General features: G+C 33.6%; 3 protein-coding genes across 4 annotated transcripts; 2 read left to right on the top strand and 1 right to left on the bottom strand.

The window, feature by feature from the left end:
• Positions 1-455: 455 nt before the first annotated feature.
• LOC124919344 lies at positions 456-4,956 on the top strand. Its single transcript, XM_047459567.1, has 3 exons — positions 456-711; positions 1,093-2,512; positions 3,278-4,956. The coding sequence occupies exons 1-3, from the start codon at positions 656-658 to the stop codon at positions 4,865-4,867; spliced, it is 3,066 nt and encodes a 1,021-aa protein (XP_047315523.1). The 5' UTR covers positions 456-655; the 3' UTR covers positions 4,868-4,956.
• Positions 4,957-7,787: 2,831 nt separating this feature from the next.
• Positions 7,788-10,245, top strand: LOC124922379. Of its 2 annotated transcripts, none has more exons than XM_047463111.1 (4): positions 7,788-7,907; positions 8,057-8,170; positions 8,256-8,372; positions 9,609-10,245. In XM_047463111.1, exons 1-4 carry the CDS (start codon positions 7,851-7,853, stop codon positions 10,071-10,073), a joined length of 753 nt encoding a protein of 250 aa, XP_047319067.1. In that variant the 5' UTR covers positions 7,788-7,850; the 3' UTR covers positions 10,074-10,245. The 2 variants fall into 2 exon arrangements, with proteins under 2 accessions (XP_047319067.1, XP_047319068.1); XM_047463112.1 differs by having other exon boundaries at positions 7,804-7,907; positions 8,010-8,170.
• Positions 10,246-13,958: 3,713 nt separating this feature from the next.
• Positions 13,959-15,670, bottom strand: LOC124936969 (reticulocyte-binding protein homolog 1-like). The gene is made up of 4 exons (XM_047477498.1): positions 15,644-15,670; positions 15,503-15,577; positions 14,720-15,376; positions 13,959-14,540 (listed from the first exon to the last, which is right to left on the bottom strand). The coding sequence occupies exons 1-4, from the start codon at positions 15,668-15,670 to the stop codon at positions 13,959-13,961; spliced, it is 1,341 nt and encodes a 446-aa protein (XP_047333454.1).
• Positions 15,671-18,094: the final 2,424 nt, after the last annotated feature.

Below are 18,094 nucleotides of genomic sequence, written 5' to 3'. Positions count from 1 at the left end.
AATTAAGGAATTTTTTCATCAATCAAATAAATACCCAATAAATATAATAATATATATTTGCTTTATTTTATTTTTTTATATTTTTTTTATGTGTTAGAGAAAAAATTTAAAAAAAAATTATGCCCAATTTTATTAGCTGAAAATGTGATGACACCTGATTTTCTCTGTCAAATTTCTCGTGTCACTCCTTTTATAACAAACCTATTTTTAATAATGTTTTATTTTTTCAATTAATTAATTTAATAAGTCAATTCAAAATCTCATAAATTCTTTTTAAAGAATTAATTATTTAAGATTTATTTGTATCTTTTTATTGATATTTTAACATATTTGTCTAAATGGAAGTAAGATATATAATAATATTTTGAATATATGAGAATCTCAAAAACAGTGAAACGACGTCGTCTAAACAGTACCGGGGGTAATTCAGTAACTTCATATACCTCGTCTTCTCTCTCTCTCCTCTCTTCTTTTTCCGTCGTTCATTCTCCGAGGCCATTCATTCGTTGTCATCAGGTTCAGGTGCTTATGCTTTCCGTCTGAACATCACCATTCCTGATTCGTCTTCCATAAAAACCAGGTATACAAACCCTAGAAACCGATAACCTATCTTCGCCGGAGAACAAACACGGTTTCCGATGCTTTTACAACATCCATGGACTCCTCTTCCTATTCACTGACCACGATCATCTTCATCATGTTCGGCCACCGGTAACCGCCTCTTCCTCTTCCTTTTCCTCTCCAACTATTCCTTTTCTTTTTCCAACCACGAGACACTGTCTCTCTCTCTATCTCTGTTTTTGTTTTATTCGATTAAGTTTGCTTGCTTATCGTCTTTAGGTTTTATGAACTAGTTACTTGAAGTTCTTCTTCGCTATACACTTTTTAAAGTATCTTTTTCAGTCATTGATTTCCTTTTGAAGGCCGATATCTTGAGGAAAAGTTAAGTAGAGTAATTAATAAGCTATCTTATCTTGTCTTCTTATAAGCCGTATCTGGAATTGAATTAGATTGTTTATCTTGTGATTTCACTTTTGTTCTTTAGTGCTTTGTTTAATTCATTCAGATATCTGTTTTTGGTAAAAATTTCAGGTTATTTCTTAACTATGCCAAGACATTTCAGATTCTGCTTGTTCTATTGTTATCTACACTTTTGGTTCATGCTGCATGTGGACCGAGTAACCTGCTGGCTAGAAACTCCCACTTGTCTCGAGAATTGTCTCTTACAGGAGGAACAACAAACTCTACTTGGTTGTTAGATTATGGAAGGTTTAAATTATTGAATGGACGAACTGTTGCTTGTTCTTTAACCTCCCAAGAGGAATCAAATGATGATTCACAGATGGAGAAAACAGTTTTTCAGGAGGATTCCTTGGCTCCACATATTAAAGTTCACCCTCCATTACTTGACTATGGGGAGAGTTTTTTGTATTTTACTTCGTCTGCTTCTTTAGTAGTTGAAAACACTCACAGCGACAGCTCCATATATATATACGAACCTTTCAGCACGAATTCACAGTTTTACTCATGTAACTTTAGTAAATTACACTTGGGACCAGGCGAAGTTGCTTCGATTTGTATTGTATTTTCACCGATATGGCTAGGAATTTCCTCTGCTCATCTGATTTTGCAGACGAGTGCTGGTGGATTCATTGTTCATGTTAAGGGTGTAGCTATTCAATCTCCTTACAAAATCCAGCCAATAGAAGGGCTGGATATTTCCTTGGCTAATCCTTTTGATGAAACGATCTATGTTGAGGCTGTAAATGCTTGGATATCGGTTTCGCAAGGTAATACTACATTATCGACAAACTTACTGTGTAGAGTAGAAGAATTTCAGGATTCAGATGGAAATGGCTCTGAAAATATTGTGGTTAACTCGCCATTGATATCGTTTAGGCCACATAGAAATTGGGATATTGGTCCCGGAAAAAGAGAGATAATTGTGGAGCTTGATTACTCTTATGGTTATGCAGATAAAATATCAGGTGCATTCTTTATACAGTTGTTGAAGTCTTCACAAGGCATATCAGATACAATTATCATCCCTCTTAGGACAGAATTAGGTAGAAAATCTGTATATGTCTCGTTGGATACAATTCTCCCTTGTGATGGAAGAGGAACTGTTATAGTTTCTGTCGCACTGAAAAACGTTGCTCGCTATCTGTTGAGATTTATTAAGATTGATGTTGATGGAGAAGGTAAAAGGCTTTTCCAACTTAGGTATATTGGAGATTTGATTCTTTATCCTGGAATAGTTACCCAAGTTGCTGTTGTTACCTTTGCTCCAATCCAGGATTCTCAATCTGAAGTTCTCAATGCCAATGCCTGTAGATTTACCCTTTCGACAAATGACTCAAATAGTCCTCAGATTGAGGTTTTGTGTAAGGATGTAATCGGCATTTGTTCAGGACATAGTCTTGACTACAAGGAAGAAAACCAACATGTTGAGCATGTAAATATGAATTTGGGTCTTTCCGGTGGTATCGGGCAACCTTCATCTTTGAGTATGGTATGTTGACTCTTTTTTTTTTTTACTTTTTCAACTAACATATAAGGCCATTTGGAAACACTTTTTGTTTCTATGATTTTGATATGAATGTGTCTAATTAAGTTATGTTTCTAAACTTGATCTCATTTATATCCATATCTGGACGAGAGATGGGTTGTTGAACAAGCTTTAGAAGTGAATGAAAAACCTAGAACTTGTTTTTATAGCTTCAATGATTAAGCCCTTGTAATGATTTATTTCTTAAGATCTAGTGCTTGTTTGATGTGGGTTATTTGCATTAAATCTAAATAGTTCAACATCTCATCACTAATCACTTCTTTCAACAACGTACTGATATCTTAAGTGTTAAGAATTTTGAACTTAACGGTTTATGTCTCAAGTTCAATTCTCTCTGAAAACCCCTTGATTGAAGTGATGATCACTACAGTGGGACACTTTGCCAATCTCTTGTAGGAAAAATACCTTTCTAAAAGGAAAAAAAGATCAAAATATCCTTGCTTTATTCTTTATAGCATTATCTTTTTGATCATTCTACCCAAATAACCCACTTTATCATCAACCAATGTTTTATAAAAGCAAATCAGATTATTTTGAAATTGTCTTACATCAATCAAGACCTATGTCAGCATGAAATGTTCCTGTCAAACTATCTTCATTGGATATCAAGTCTTGTAATTAGTCTATTGTCTTTTTCTTCTTTTCTTTTTCAAAATTTTTCTTTTAAAGTATACATTGAACAAAATTGCTAAAATTATTTTCCTACAGGAGATTACGACGTTTCCAGATGAATTAGTACTAAAGAACTGGAAATCCCAAGGAAGTTCCGAAGGGATTTCTATACTCGATAGTCACGAGATCGTTTTTCCCATGGTTCAGGTCGGGTCCCATCATTCCATGTGGATCACAGTAAAAAATCCAAGTCAGCAACCCGTTATAATGCAGCTGATCCTAAGTCCAGCAGAAATCATCGACGAATGTAGATTTTCAGATCATCTTTCCTCCAATAACCAAGTTCTCAGTGAATTCCAAACGCCAAGAAGGTATGGCTTCTCCCTAGCCGAATCTGCAAGGAAGGAAGCTTACGTTCATCCTCATGAAACTGCAGTTTTCGGACCAGTCTATTTCCATCCTTCCTCTAGATGCACTTGGATGAGCTCAGCTCTAATAAGAAACAATCTCTCCGGCGTCGAATCGATATCTCTACGAGGGTTTGGCGGATCGTTTTCATTAGCATTGCTCGAAGAATCCCACCCTGTTCAGAATCTAGACTTCAAGTTCAACTGGCCTATCCCCCACAATACGTGTTTCAAACCGATACAGAAAGAGCTTTATGCGAAGAACACGGGCGATATACGGTTGGTAGTGAAGAGGATCGAGGTTTCCGGGGCTGAATGTCGGTTAGACGGGTTTGTTGTGGAATCGTGCGAAGGTTTTGCTCTTGAACCGGGAGAATCCATGAAAATGGCGGTTTCTTATAAAGCAGATTTTATCGGCGTTATGATTCAGAGGGATCTCGAATTGGTAATGGATAGTGGTATGATTGTTATACCGATGAAGGCTACTCTTCCTTTACATATGGTTAATATGTGCGGTCAATCGGTTTTCTGGTTGCGGTTGAAGAAAATATCTGTTTCGACTTTTTTCGTGATCTTTCTGGCTTTCTGGGTAAGCTCGGTTTCCGTCGCTAAAACTTCTAACAGTCAAAAGTTCCGATTATCGTATTTCAAAGTGGAAGAAACTGGAAACCTGACTATAAAAGTCGTGGGGAAAGATAAGGGTAGAAAACGTCGTAAAAGAAAGGGAATAATCGAACTTTCGAGCAGTCAAAGTGGAAATTCAACGCCTTCTTCTCCACTGTCTCCCGCTGATTCAGTTCTGGCTGTTGAGGGAAAAAACCATTTTGCTGACAAACAACAAGAACGGGATGATAAGATTCCTAATAATAAACCCGAACCTTGTTCGTTGGTTAAAAAAGATAAGAATCGCCGGTTCGAAAGTAGTAAACCTCATGTTCTGTCGGCGTCTGCTACTTTTCCTTCTAGTAACCGAGCTGCTGTCGATTTGAGCCGTTTTCTGGCTTCTACTTCTACCATTGCTCCTCATGCTCGGGCTCCAGGTTCGAACCTGCATGATCGAGAAATATCTAAGAAAGGCGAAAACTCAAAGGTTGAGGATAAATTTAGGTATGATATTTGGGCTGACCATCTTTTCGGACTAAATATATCATCAGGTAGGTTATCGTCTTCTTCGAAGGGGATATCTGGTGCGGATCAAACTCGCTTTAATAGCTTCTTTGTAACCGGACCACAGTCTCTCGAGGAGACTAAATCTGTAAGTTTCTATCAAGATGGTTAAACTATAATCTGCTTAATAATTATAACTTTATATATAAAGCTATATAATATATATGCTTGCTTTGCCTAAACCATATCTATTTTTCTGCTTACTATAACTATTCTAATGGTATAAATTGGTCATATAATAATAGAAAAAAATAAGAGATTTGGGTTGTAAATAGGTAATCAATCATCCATACTTATATAGATAAACTAGAATGTTTATCTACTTTTTCAGGCCACGTGTGCCAGTGTGATTGGCCTATTGAAAACCCTAATCTCCCTTTCTTATTGTTAGCAACAAAATAGAATCATTTTTTTATTGTTAGCAAACCACAATGTGTTTAGCTACTTTCTATTATAAAGGATAAAAATGTATTTTATATTTTTAAAAAATCTCATTTGAACTTAATAGTATTTTTATTTGTTGAATTTCATGATTTTGGAGGTATGTGTTTTAAACTTCAAATTCATAGTGAGTTGTCTAATAAATAAATGATATAATAAATCAGTCATGTGACATAGCTGAAGTATAATGACGTTACATCAAAGTTTGGGCTAGGAGCATGTTTGATTTGGATTATTTTTTATTATCTTATTATAAATATTATATTTTTTTTAACTATGAATCTAAATAATTTTGTAATTTTTATAACATTTTTTTTTTGTAAAAGATTAAACACTGAAGATATCTTATCTATATAATTCAAACAAATTAGTGTAAGATTTTATTTGTAATTAATTTTTTTTGTGTAATTCAATATTTATCCAAATAAATTAAGACCAAAATTTTTAATTTTCCATATGTTGTTTGCTGATAGTTGCTTTCAGTGTTTTTGCATCATTAGAATCGTACGTACTTGAATAGATATGATCATCACATCAATGCAAATTGCTTACAATGACTTTTGACCGTTCAATTAAAAAGCAAAATCAATAAAGCTACAATATTATAAATCCTTTAGGCTTTATTAGTTTTTTTCCCCTTAAATTCAATTATAATCCATTATCATTTTATTCACTTTATAATTTATTACATTACTCAATTTCTTAATTAAAATATTTTTATTTAAAAATAAATACTATTTATCTTTATAAATTAATTTTTAGATTATTTATATTTGACTAATAAGTTAAATCAAACTCATTTTACATTTAAAACTAATTATTTCTTTTATCTTAATTTTAAATTTATAATTTAAATAAAATTTTCTCTTTGTCACTTTTTTTTTTATAATTCTTTATTTATTCTTTCTTCTCTTTTTTATTTTATTATTATTTATTTTATTTTCTTATTTGACTCTCAATATTTTTTTATAATTTTATTTATATATCAATTAATTTTATATTTATTAAATTATTTTTTATATAAAATTATTATAATAAAACATAAATTTAAATATATATTCTCTGTATTTATTAGTTAAAATAAAATAATATTATTTATTTTATAAATAAATAATTATAATTTTTACATAAATTAAATATTAATAAAAAATTGAAATGTATTCTATTAGATATTTAACATCATTCTTGGAGTTATTACAACAAATAAAGAGATTAACAATATTATATATTTTTAGGTTCTATAATTAAAATTTTTATAATAAATAAATTAAATAATACGAAAATAATATACTAATTAATTTATGAGGAGTGATAGAGAGGGATAATTTGGTGAGGGAATGACTTAGCATCTTGGAAAATGTAAAAATGGGAGGAAAGAGAGAAAAAAGAGAAATTATTTAATTTTTTCAGCGAATTATGCCAAATCATTCCCTCACCTAATCATTTCTCTTAATTTATTTACTTAATTGTTTTTTATTTTGTATTTACTTATTTATTTTTTAGTTTAATAAAATTGATAGAAACTAATATATTCATCTAATTTATTATAAAATAAAATATTTTTTAATTTATATAATTTGTTAATATTTAAAATTAAGTTAATAAAAAATTAAATTATTTTAAATTAAAAATATTTTAAATAATTAATTATTTATTAGTGATGATTTATAAAAAAATATTAAAAAATTAATACTTTAAATATATAACATCAAATATATACTATTAAAATATAAAAAATAAAAAGTAAAATGCTGAGGTAAGCTATTAAAATAAATTAATTATTATCAAACTTATAAAAGAATATAATATATATATATATATATATATATATATATATATATATATATAATATTAACTATTAAAATATGAAAAATAAAAAGTAAAATGCTGAGGTCAGCTATTAAAATAAATTAATTATTATCAAACTTATACAAGAATATAAGAATTGACTGAGTGAAAGCTGAAGCAAACTAACCCTTAATTACAATTAATTATGACTAAATATACAAAGTTCTTTTTTATCCTTTTTTGGACTAAAGTGCTCTATCACATTTTATTTAATTTTCAACCATTTAATTAATTAATTAACCTATTAAAATACATTTATTTTAACTTTACAAATTAAAATTTTAAATAAAAAGGTATTTTAGTAATTCAATAATTAAAAAATTTTTTTTTTTTTTTGAACATTAACAGTTGCCAGTTGCCATTGTTAATAATCAATCCTCTTTATGATTTTTGTGATAAAAAGGTCGCAAACAAACAAACAGACTTTAATTTGCTAATTCTACCAACTTCCGTGCAGGCTTTTAAAATAAATAATAATAATAATAAAGTATTATAATTATTCAAAATTCAAAGATTAATAATAAATAATTATTACTTAATTTTTACTTCACATCTGACTCGTTTATAGCTCCAAAAAAATTTCGTCCTTTTCTAAAAAGCGCTCCACTCCACTATATATTATTATTTAAAATAATGATAAAGTTGAGAGTGTTAATTGAATATGATATTAAAGTATAGGGATTAGTTTAAACTTTGTCTCTTTCCTTCACTTTACTTCACTTACAAGCACACCTCCACTGGCTTATTGCTTTTGCATCTCCTCCATTAACGTTTTCTCTCTCTCCTCTCTGCTTTCCCGCTCTATAATGAACGCCAGATTTCGGACTGGCTTTTACTCTGGAAGGACGTCTCAGAATCATAAAGTAAGTTTCAATTCTCTTCTAAATTGTGCTTTTCATCACGCATTTGCAATTGATTGATTTCGATTTTGATATTCGAACATTTCGATCTCTCGTTCTATCAAGTGCGGTTAAGGTATCTTGTTATTGAGATTTGAAATCGTTTTACGCAGGAGGAGGCGGATAAGAAAACGGAAATGCATGGAAGCAAATTGAACGGACCTCCAAAACCGTCATCTACTCATCGTAGATCAAGCAGAGAGAGGAAATTGGATCTGCTTCAAGATGTAGCCCTAATGCATCCTCTCTATCTATCTATGTATGTATTTAGAATAATCGTTTTGGATTTATGGATATATTTAATATTTGCAGGTTGAAATGCTGAAGAATAGGCTGAGATATGAAGAGAATGTTCATAAAGCTTTGGAGAGAGCATTGAATAGACCTCTTGGAGCGCTTCCAAGACTTCCTCCTTATCTTCCTCCTCATGTCAGTAATTACTAAACTAATCTCAACACTTCTCAGATTCACTTTATTTATTTCTTTATTATGATAAGATCTAGCTAGGTGAAATCGAATCAGAATCTGATTCGATATTCTTCTGCTTAAGGATTTCCAACTGTTAGATTTGTATTGGTTTGAAAGTTTTAAAGATCTAGAGTTTAATTATTCCTTCTTTATATGAACATTCTAGAGTAGATGATGACACATTGAGTGAATGAATAAAGCTAACTAAAACTTAGATTCTCTGGTTTGACTGTTAGTTGACCTGATTGACCAAGATTGGATGTTAAAATGGTATTAACAATGAACATCATCCACTTGAACACTAACAATATATAATAATATTACTTTAATAATTCATATTCATACTTCATATATATTTGTTTAATGTTTACTAACACACATCCCCATTTGAAAACGCTATTGTTTCCTCATTCATACTTGGTTTATAAGGAATTATTAATGAATAAATCCAAATATGCTTGTTGTGTAAAGGTGTAGCTATCTAGCTGGATGCACTGAAAATCACACCACTTTCAAACAAATCCCATCTATATTTTAAACTATATTCATTTATTTTTTTTAACGAGTATGGGATTACGAATGGGATCGCGACCAGAACTCGCATCGCGTAACTAAATTTGGGGAGATTGTGATATCTCATATTTGGAAAATCATAGTAAATATGAACTCTTTATAAGAGTGAGTTTATGAGTCTATGACTATAAATACTTTTTGAGCTTGGGTTGTGGTGGCTCGGTAGTTTGCTTGGGGTATTTGTAGTCTATTTTTCTCATGAATTCTGTGCGTTACAATAGATATCTTCAAACACTATTATGTGTCTAACTGAGTTCAAATATGCGATTTCATCTTATCATGACAGGTTGAGAAATCTTGTAGAAGTTTTTTGTTTCCAAAGGAAACTTATTTTGTTAGATTAATAATAAATATAACAATTTGAAACATTGTTTTTATCTATTCAAAGGTAAATGCCTTAGAATTAAGGGATTGATATCTTCTTAGATTTGATTTCTATTGAAAATTCTTTAATTAAAGTGAGAGTTTAGAATGTGTCAGCTTACTTCATGTCAAAAAAACACAATTTTAAACTATATTTATTTATAGGACAAATAACCATCCACTAACTAGGGTACCTCAAGTTGAAAGTGACATTTATATTTATGTTTGAATCTAATTTGTATTCATTTATTGGAAATGCAGATTTTAGAGCTGCTTGCTGAAGTAGCTGTTTTGGAGGAAGAGGTAGTTAGGCTTGAAGAACATGTCATAAATTTCAGACAAGATTTTTATGATGAGACTCTTGTTACTTCATCAACAATATCTGCCAATTCACTTCATTTCCCTACTACTAAGCAAGAAGGAGAACTCGAATACCCGATTGGACTCAAACGAACTTCTTCAACTCGTCATCGAAGGCTACTTTCATCATCATCCGACCCCTTTTCAAATTCGACTCGTTTCTTACCAAATGGGAGACTGCCTCCAAAAGAACTTGTTTCCAAAGAAGAAGAAGAAGGGCGAAACGGGAAGGAGAATAACCGATCTTGTTCGAGTAGCATGAGTAATAACATACCGGGTAGAAAAACATCGATGGCCAAGATGTTTCTACAAAGACATCGACTTGACTCGGACTCGGTAATAGTTGTTCCGTTTGAAGCTAGATGATGATAAAATGGGTGTTTTATTTGAATTTGGTTTTATACCATACATGTTGAAATATTTGTGTTGTATCTGAAACAAAAACTTATTTTTAAATACATATTCATATAAGTTCGGTACGAGAGACCAAAAGAAACGTGGTATTTCAAAAATATATAATATGTTTTATTTTTCTTTCTATTATGTCCAAATTTATTTTCTAGTTTGTACTGTGCCTACAATTAAACATAGCAATTATAATCTGCGTAACAGTTGACCTGGTGGTTGCCGATAATTTTAATTGCTTTCGTGGTCATTTATAATTTTTTGGGATGAAATTACCCTCTTCGCGTAACGCGAAGGGCTTCGCGTTTCGCGAAGTAGAAATGTGTGAAATGTCCAGATTACTCTTACTATTTAATATAATCTCGCATATTTTTTTTCATTTATATTATTCTCCTTCTCTCTTCCCGCTCTTCTCCTCATTCTCTCTAAACTGGGCGACGGCGACGGCGATATCCACGACGAGCACGAGCACTATTCCACTTAGTACGTTTAACCTATGATACTTCAAGTTTATTGTTGTTTGGTTTATGCATCTTCGAATCACTGTTGTTTAGGGTTTATTTCTCGTTTCACGAAGGGCTTCCCGCGAAGTATTAATTATTCATTTCCCGTTTCTAAATCAAATCATGTTTTTTATTGTAGCTGATGTTTTCGTTTTCTATAATGGAGAGTGGAAATTTGATGCTGATGGAATATTGTATTTTGATGTTTCTTCAATCAAAACATTGGATTTACCCCAAAGTACTCATTATGCCGAATTAGTTGATAAACTCTATGATAGACTTAACGTGCAAAAATCTACATACGATTTAGTGCTGCAATTCAAGTATGATATTTCGCGTATCACAAATTCTAAACCTGTTATTATTGATGAAGATGAAGATTTGAACATATATTTATCACGCTTGATTTTGGGTCGAACCGTGTCACCATTGTGTGTCTCTGTAATAGAGAAGTCAGCATTTATTAAAGAAAAGATACCACTACTTACATACCCAACTCAAAAAGTATATACTACCACCACCACTTACTCAAAAAATTGTACCACAAGTTGTACCCTCGGATGTCTTTGTTGAAAGTCAAAATGAAGCCGGAGAAAACTCTTTGCCTCACATCCCACTTACTCAAGACTTGCATGTTAATACTAGTGCAAAAACATCAATACCTATACCAACTAGTACAAGAAGATCATCAATGGGTACACTAACTAGTGCAAAAAGAGCATCAATGGGTACACCATGTAGTGTAAGAAGATCATCAATGGGTACACCATCTAGTGCAAGAAGATCATCAATGGGTACACCATCGACAACTCGACATACACATCACCGCCAGACCCCTAATTTGCGATGACATTAACTAGTGAAACCTTATTGGAAGTCGGCGCGTTGTTTGAAAATAAAAAAAACTTCAACTTAGTCTATATAAATATGCAATGACCAATCATTTTGAATTCAAAGTGGAGAAGTTAAGAAAACATCTTTGGTATGTGAAATGTTTGGATGAGACATGCAAGTGGAGATTGCGTGCTGTGAAAGATAATTTATCTGAGATGTTTGAGATTCGGAAATTCGAGCAACAACACTAATGCTCAGTTTTGTCAAGGCCAAAGAAAAAAATGCAAACACCAACATTGGTTATTGGGCAGTGCGTGAAGAGCAAGTACATGGACCATCACCATAACCACTTGCTTAAGAAAATAATTGAAGACATGCAGACAACTTATGGGATATTTTTGACTTATAATAAGGCATGGAGGGCAAGGGAAAATGCTTTAATGGCGGTGCGAGGAACGGTAGAGGAATCCTATGAAATATTGTCATCATACCTTTACATGTTGGAGAAGTATAATCCTGGTACCATAACTGACATCCAGACAGACGAGTTCGACCACTTCAAGTATATGTTCATGTCCACAGGCCTCTCAATTAGGGTTTCAAAGCCTTTTGTCGTCCTGTATTGTGCGTTGATGCTAGTTTTCTTAAACACAAAGTGGGTGGTCAACTATTGGTGACTATTGCATTAGATGCGAATGAGCAACTATATCCCGTCGCATTCGGCGTTGTTGATTCAGAGAATAATAACTCCTGGACTTATTTTATGCAAAAACTGAGAGACGCAATTGGATTAGTTGATGATCTCGTCTTCGTATCCGATAGACACCCAAGCATCGTCAATGCCTTGTGTGCTGTTTTTCCAGAAGCAGACCACAATGCGTGCACATATCACATAAAGATGAATATTATGGCCAAATTCAAAACTGATAAATGTCAGGTGGAGTTTGATAATGCTTCTAAAGCGTACACTATCCCCAAATTTAATCGGTATTTTGACAAGATCGAAGTTAAAGATCATAAGATTGTTGCCTATTTGGAAGAGATTGGGTTCCAAAGATGGAGTAGAGCATTTTTTCCCGATAAGCGATACAATCAACTCACAAGCAATTACGCTGAGAGTTTCAATAGTTAGAGCAGGGAAGCTAGAAAGTATCCCATTTCAGCAATGATTGAGTATTTAAGATTCACAATACAACATTGGTTTAACGATAGAAAAGAAAAAGCGTCCAACCACGAAGAAGTTTTATCTTCAAATTATGAAAAGTTATTACGTGAGGGATTAGAGAAGGCTAGATTCTATACAGTCCAATCGCTTAACCGATTCGAGTTTTATGTGCATGACAATCAATCCCATTTTAAAGTCAATTTGAAAGACATGAACTACACTTGTAGAATATTTGAAGTTTCGGGTCTTCCTTGTACGCATGCAATGGCTGCTGCCCGTAACCGGAATTTGGTTTCTTATGACTTATGTTCAATGTATTATTCAGCTCACATGTTCAATCAGTTTAACCAATTGATAAATCGTTATATTTTCCATGCACACATGTATTACACAACTGAATGTTGGATAAATGCATATGCGGAGCATGTTATCCTCCTAGTGATGAAGAAAGTTGGGATGTTCCCGAACATATCAAGCAACGCTCGTGTCTTAAACCAAATGTCAAGGTTAAGAAAGGCCGACCACAAACAAAGCGTAGGTCATCCCAAGGTGAGGTCTGTAAGGTCCCGAGACGATGCAACTCATGTGCTGTACTAGAACATAATAGGGCAACATGCAAAGTAGTGATGCCTGCACCATCTACTACAAGAGCATCATCATCTAAGCATCATGAGTCATCATCTCAACAGTATGAACCTTTAGCTTGAAAGATTATTATGGTGATAAGTTATAATATATGTTGTTAATTGAATTGAATTATGGTGGTTTGGTTTGGGATAAGTTGTAGTATATGTTGTTAATTCAGGTGGTTTGGGATAAATTGTAGTTCATGGGCCTGATCATAGTATTGTTCCTTAGCGAAACGGGAAGCACTTAGCGAAACGGAAAATACTTAGCGAAACGCGAAACACTTAGCAAAACGTGAAGCACTTAACGAAACGTGAAATTAAAGTTTAAAGTTTAAAGTTAAAGTTATAAAGTTAAAGTTACACTTGTTTTTTATAAATAGAGGTAATTCCAATACACCCAATGCACTTGAGGTTTCTTCCACACAATGGTTTTACATTGAAGGTTATCTTCAAGTCTGAAGTGCGGGCATCGAAGCACTTAGCGAAGTGCAAAATTCAATATACGAATATACATTTTACAATTCAACTTCAAATATTTTAACAATACATTTTCATTACTTCAAGTTGTCTCCAAAACAAGGTTCGATAGTTTACATTTACATTACATCAAATCAAATAATTTATCCAATTTACAATACTAAGGTTCGATAATTTGATGGAATAACCTGACCGCCATCTTCTTCCTCCAAAACTCCATATTTTCTGAGGTCACATTCTATACGCCTTGGTTAATAGTCAAGTATTCCATATACATGAGTGTGAATACACCACAGTCCCCGCTCTCGGTTACTCTTAGGACTTCCCCTACCTTAACTGCTATGGTTTTGACTTTCGGGTTTGGAAACCATTTGTATGTCATGGCTTGGAAGTTGAAGTGAGGAAACCTTTTCATCTCACCTTTAGTGACTGTCCTTGCAAATACATGTGGAAGCATCTCACACAACGGTTTCAAATAAGGATCCAGATTCTTATAAATATAAGCATCGCAGTCATACACGTCAATGCGATTCTTTTGAAGACGTGCTACACACAAAATCCAATGCTTCTGGCTTATGTTCACGAGCACGTATATATCGTAGATTGTTGACCATTCAGGCATATATCTATGCTCTACACCCATGTAATAGTCTTTAAATTCTTCGACTGGATAATTTGCAGGATCTTTACTAAAAGTCATGTACTCTCGCCTTAATCTATCTGCCAATACACAATTCCCTTTTGTGACTTTAGAATTTTTATATGTCTTGTGATATTCTGCAATCTTTTTTCGCAATAATTGGCAGAATGCATCGATTTCCTGCACAATGGGAACACATTCAGTATATATCAAACAACATTGAACCGAAGTACTTCGCGACTCGCTAAGTGCTTCGTGATTCGTTAAGTACCCCGTGTCTCGTTAAGTACTTCGCATTTCGTTAAGTATTTAACGAGTCACGGAGACATTAATAATGACTAATGAATTGCACGATTTACAGTGTCTTCAAGCCATGTCAACCTTGTTAGAACTTTAACAAACATATCATTCCCTACTTCGCAAGTCGCTACATCCTTTTTCACATCATTGGTTTTTGGATCATCCAACCACTCTTTTACTTTATCCAGCAACTCATCTTCAAATTTTTGAAGGGGATTGACTTTCATTGGATCATTTGTCTTTGGCAGTTTTGACAAAGAAGGGTTGGTGTACGAGTCGTCTGTTTTCGGCTTCCTCACTCTCCTCCCAAATTTTCCTTTAGGAGAAGTATTGTATAACTTGAAATCATCATTGTCATCTTCAAACTTCTTCTTCTTCTTATTGTCAATTCCTTGTTGCATCATCACATCCTTCACTTTCATATCCTTCACCTTCACTTTCAGATCATCCACACTATCCATCTTCACATCATCCACCTTTACATCATCCTCCACAACATCCACCTTCACATCATCCACCTTCACAACATCCTTCACATCATCCTCCACAACATCCACCTTCACATCATCCTCCACAACATCCACCTTCACATCATCATCCACATCATCCACCTTCACAACATCTTTCACATCATCCACCTTTACATCATTCACCTTCACAACATCCACCTTCACATCATCCTCACCATATATCTTCTCATCATCCTCCACAACCACCTACATCGCCATCATCTCCTACAAAATAGTAACATTCTTGTTAGATATGTACTTAGCGAAATGCGAAGTACATAACGAGTCCCGAAGCACTTAGCGAAACATGAAGTGTAAAATTCAATATATTACCTCAATCTTCTCATCCTTCTGGTCAACCTTGCTCTTCTCCTCTTCTTCAACCTTCACATCCTTAGAATCCTTCACCTGCAAAATATGTACTAGTCAGATATGTCCTTAGCGAAACGTAAAGTGCAAAATTCAATATCTTACCTCAGTCTTCTCCTTCTTCTTGCCCATCTTGATCTTCTTTTTCTACATCTTCTCCTCCATATCATATAATTTGATTAATAATATGCCCATCCTTTTGTTGGATTTAGCTAACAACTGTTCGAACATACTAAAAATCATCTTCTTCATAGAATCATGGTGATTTTGTTGAGTTTCTTTGAATGTGATTTTCATCTCTTTGATGAGCTCTGTTTTCAGCTCCTCCTTCAACTCTATTTTTAGCACTTTCAGCTCCTCCTTCAGCTCATCACATTTACATCCAACAGAAGATGTTGGAGCCCCAAGACTTGACGTCGTGGTGGGGGGACTAGGAATGTTGGCCGAACTCGATTCATAAGCAAGCTTCCTCTTCAAGTTGACTGCTTCTTTGAGAGTAGCTTCAGACTTTCTCTTCCTGGGGGCAGGTTTGGGAGTACATTCTTCATGTTCACTTTTATCTTCATCAAGATCATCTTTGATTAACTGTCATTCAGTAAATCCCTCAAAAAAATAATCAGTTGTCTCGTCCATTTGTTCAAATTCTTCACCACTGTATAACCTCTTTTCCATGGAGGACTCTTCCATCTCAGTCACATCCGTGGTCTCAAGGGCAGACTTTATCTCGATCAAGGTGTTTTTCCAGGTGGAATGATAGAGTAACAACATTGGGAGTAGAGGGTCATTAAGATGATTATTTTTGGCGAATTTAGTAACAAAGTTTTTGATGACCTCATACATCCACACTTGAAGTGCCAGTGCGAACCCATAAATATTATATGTAAAAGGAGCATAAGGATCATCACTAGTTTTCTTCTTCTCATAATATGAGAGACTGAGATGTTTCATGTTCTTGTTTAAACCCTTGAGGGTGGCTCTAAAGGTGACCTTCCCCCATGGATATCGGAGGAAAGTTTCCTCGTCTTCCACCATGTCGAGTATTTTTGGAAATACCACCCTCCTTGGGTCAAATGTAAATAGGTATTGACAAATCAGGCATATCAGCCCCATCTTGAATGCATTTTCCTTGTCTTTGCATTTTAAAAAATCATTCTCCAACTCGCTCATTCACACACTCTTTTTCCCTTTCAAATATTTCACCGAGAGAGATGGACAACCTCGGAATTCTTCTTCGTTCAACTCAGGAAAACTGCCGAAGTTTAGGCCTATAACCAACGCATACTCCTTCATACCAAATATAAGTTCCTTCTCATTCACCATGAAAGTTATCTCCTTAGAGTTTGAGCTTACCCTTCTCATCAACATATGATGTACTATTGTTCTTGAGTACTGCAAGACTGGGGCTGTGAATAATGATCTGAACTAGGTATTGTAAACCCTCTCCAAAAGATCGATTTCCTCGAACTTCTTAACAATTTTCTTCAGGCAGAGGGCACTTTTCTAAGAAATCCGACCAGGAAACTCAGTAATTGTGAAACGGTAAGCACTTAGCGAAACGGTAAGCACTTAGCGAAATAGGAAACACTTAGCGAAACAGAAAGCACTTAAGCGAATCTTCCCTGAAACGGAACCCATATGATCATCGACGAGATTATCTGCAAATATCATCATCGACATATATTAACATAGAATAGTAAAACAAATATGAACGATATGAACCAAATAAGAACAGGTTAAATCGAAAGGTTTGAAATGAAGATAAGATAATGGAAACATGAACATAAATCGAATTTTGTTAAGGTTTGAAATGAACATCTTTTCTCCTCTTCTTCGACCTTCAAATCCTTATAATACTTCACTTGCATGCAAAATAGGTTTAGGGTTTGAAATGAAAATCATGTAAATAAAAACATAAATCGATTTAGGTTAGGGTTTGAAATCAAGATAATGTAAATAAGAACATAAATCTGTATCTGTATTTGTATGAAGTGGACCGTCGCCCCACCGTCTCTGTCTCCGTAGCCGCCGTCAAAGAGAGAACAAGAGAAGAAAGAGAAGAGAGAGAAAAGAAATGAAAAAATTAGAGTATTTATACTAAACCCTAATTCACTTCGCGAAACGCGAAATCCCTTCGCGTTACGCAAAGAAGGTAATATTGTACAAAAAGAATATAAGGGTGTGTTTGATAACCCTGGAATTGGCATTGGAATTGGAATTGAAGGGTCCAATTCTAATTTTTATGTTTGTTAGACACTTTAATATTAAGAATTGGAATTGAAATTAGAATTCTAATGGAATTCAATATAGTGTAATTTGATAGTTCTCAATTCCTATCTTTTTAGGTCGGAATTGTAATTCCAAATTAACACATTTTTCATGTTTTTGACATGTTTAACACGTTTTTCACGTTTTGGCACGTTTAACAAGTTTTTCACTTATTTGACACATTTAACACATTTTTGATATGTTTAACACGTTTTTATGTTTTTGATAGGTTTAACACGTTTTAAACCTATCAAAACGTGTGAAAAACATGTTAAACATATTAAAAATGTC

The sequence above is a fragment of the Impatiens glandulifera genome, chromosome 1 (assembly GCF_907164915.1).
Source record: "Impatiens glandulifera chromosome 1, dImpGla2.1, whole genome shotgun sequence".
NCBI lineage: Eukaryota > Viridiplantae > Streptophyta > Magnoliopsida > Ericales > Balsaminaceae > Impatiens > Impatiens glandulifera.
Note: the sequence above shows the minus strand (reverse complement) of the source record. Positions and strands in the feature narration are given on the sequence as shown.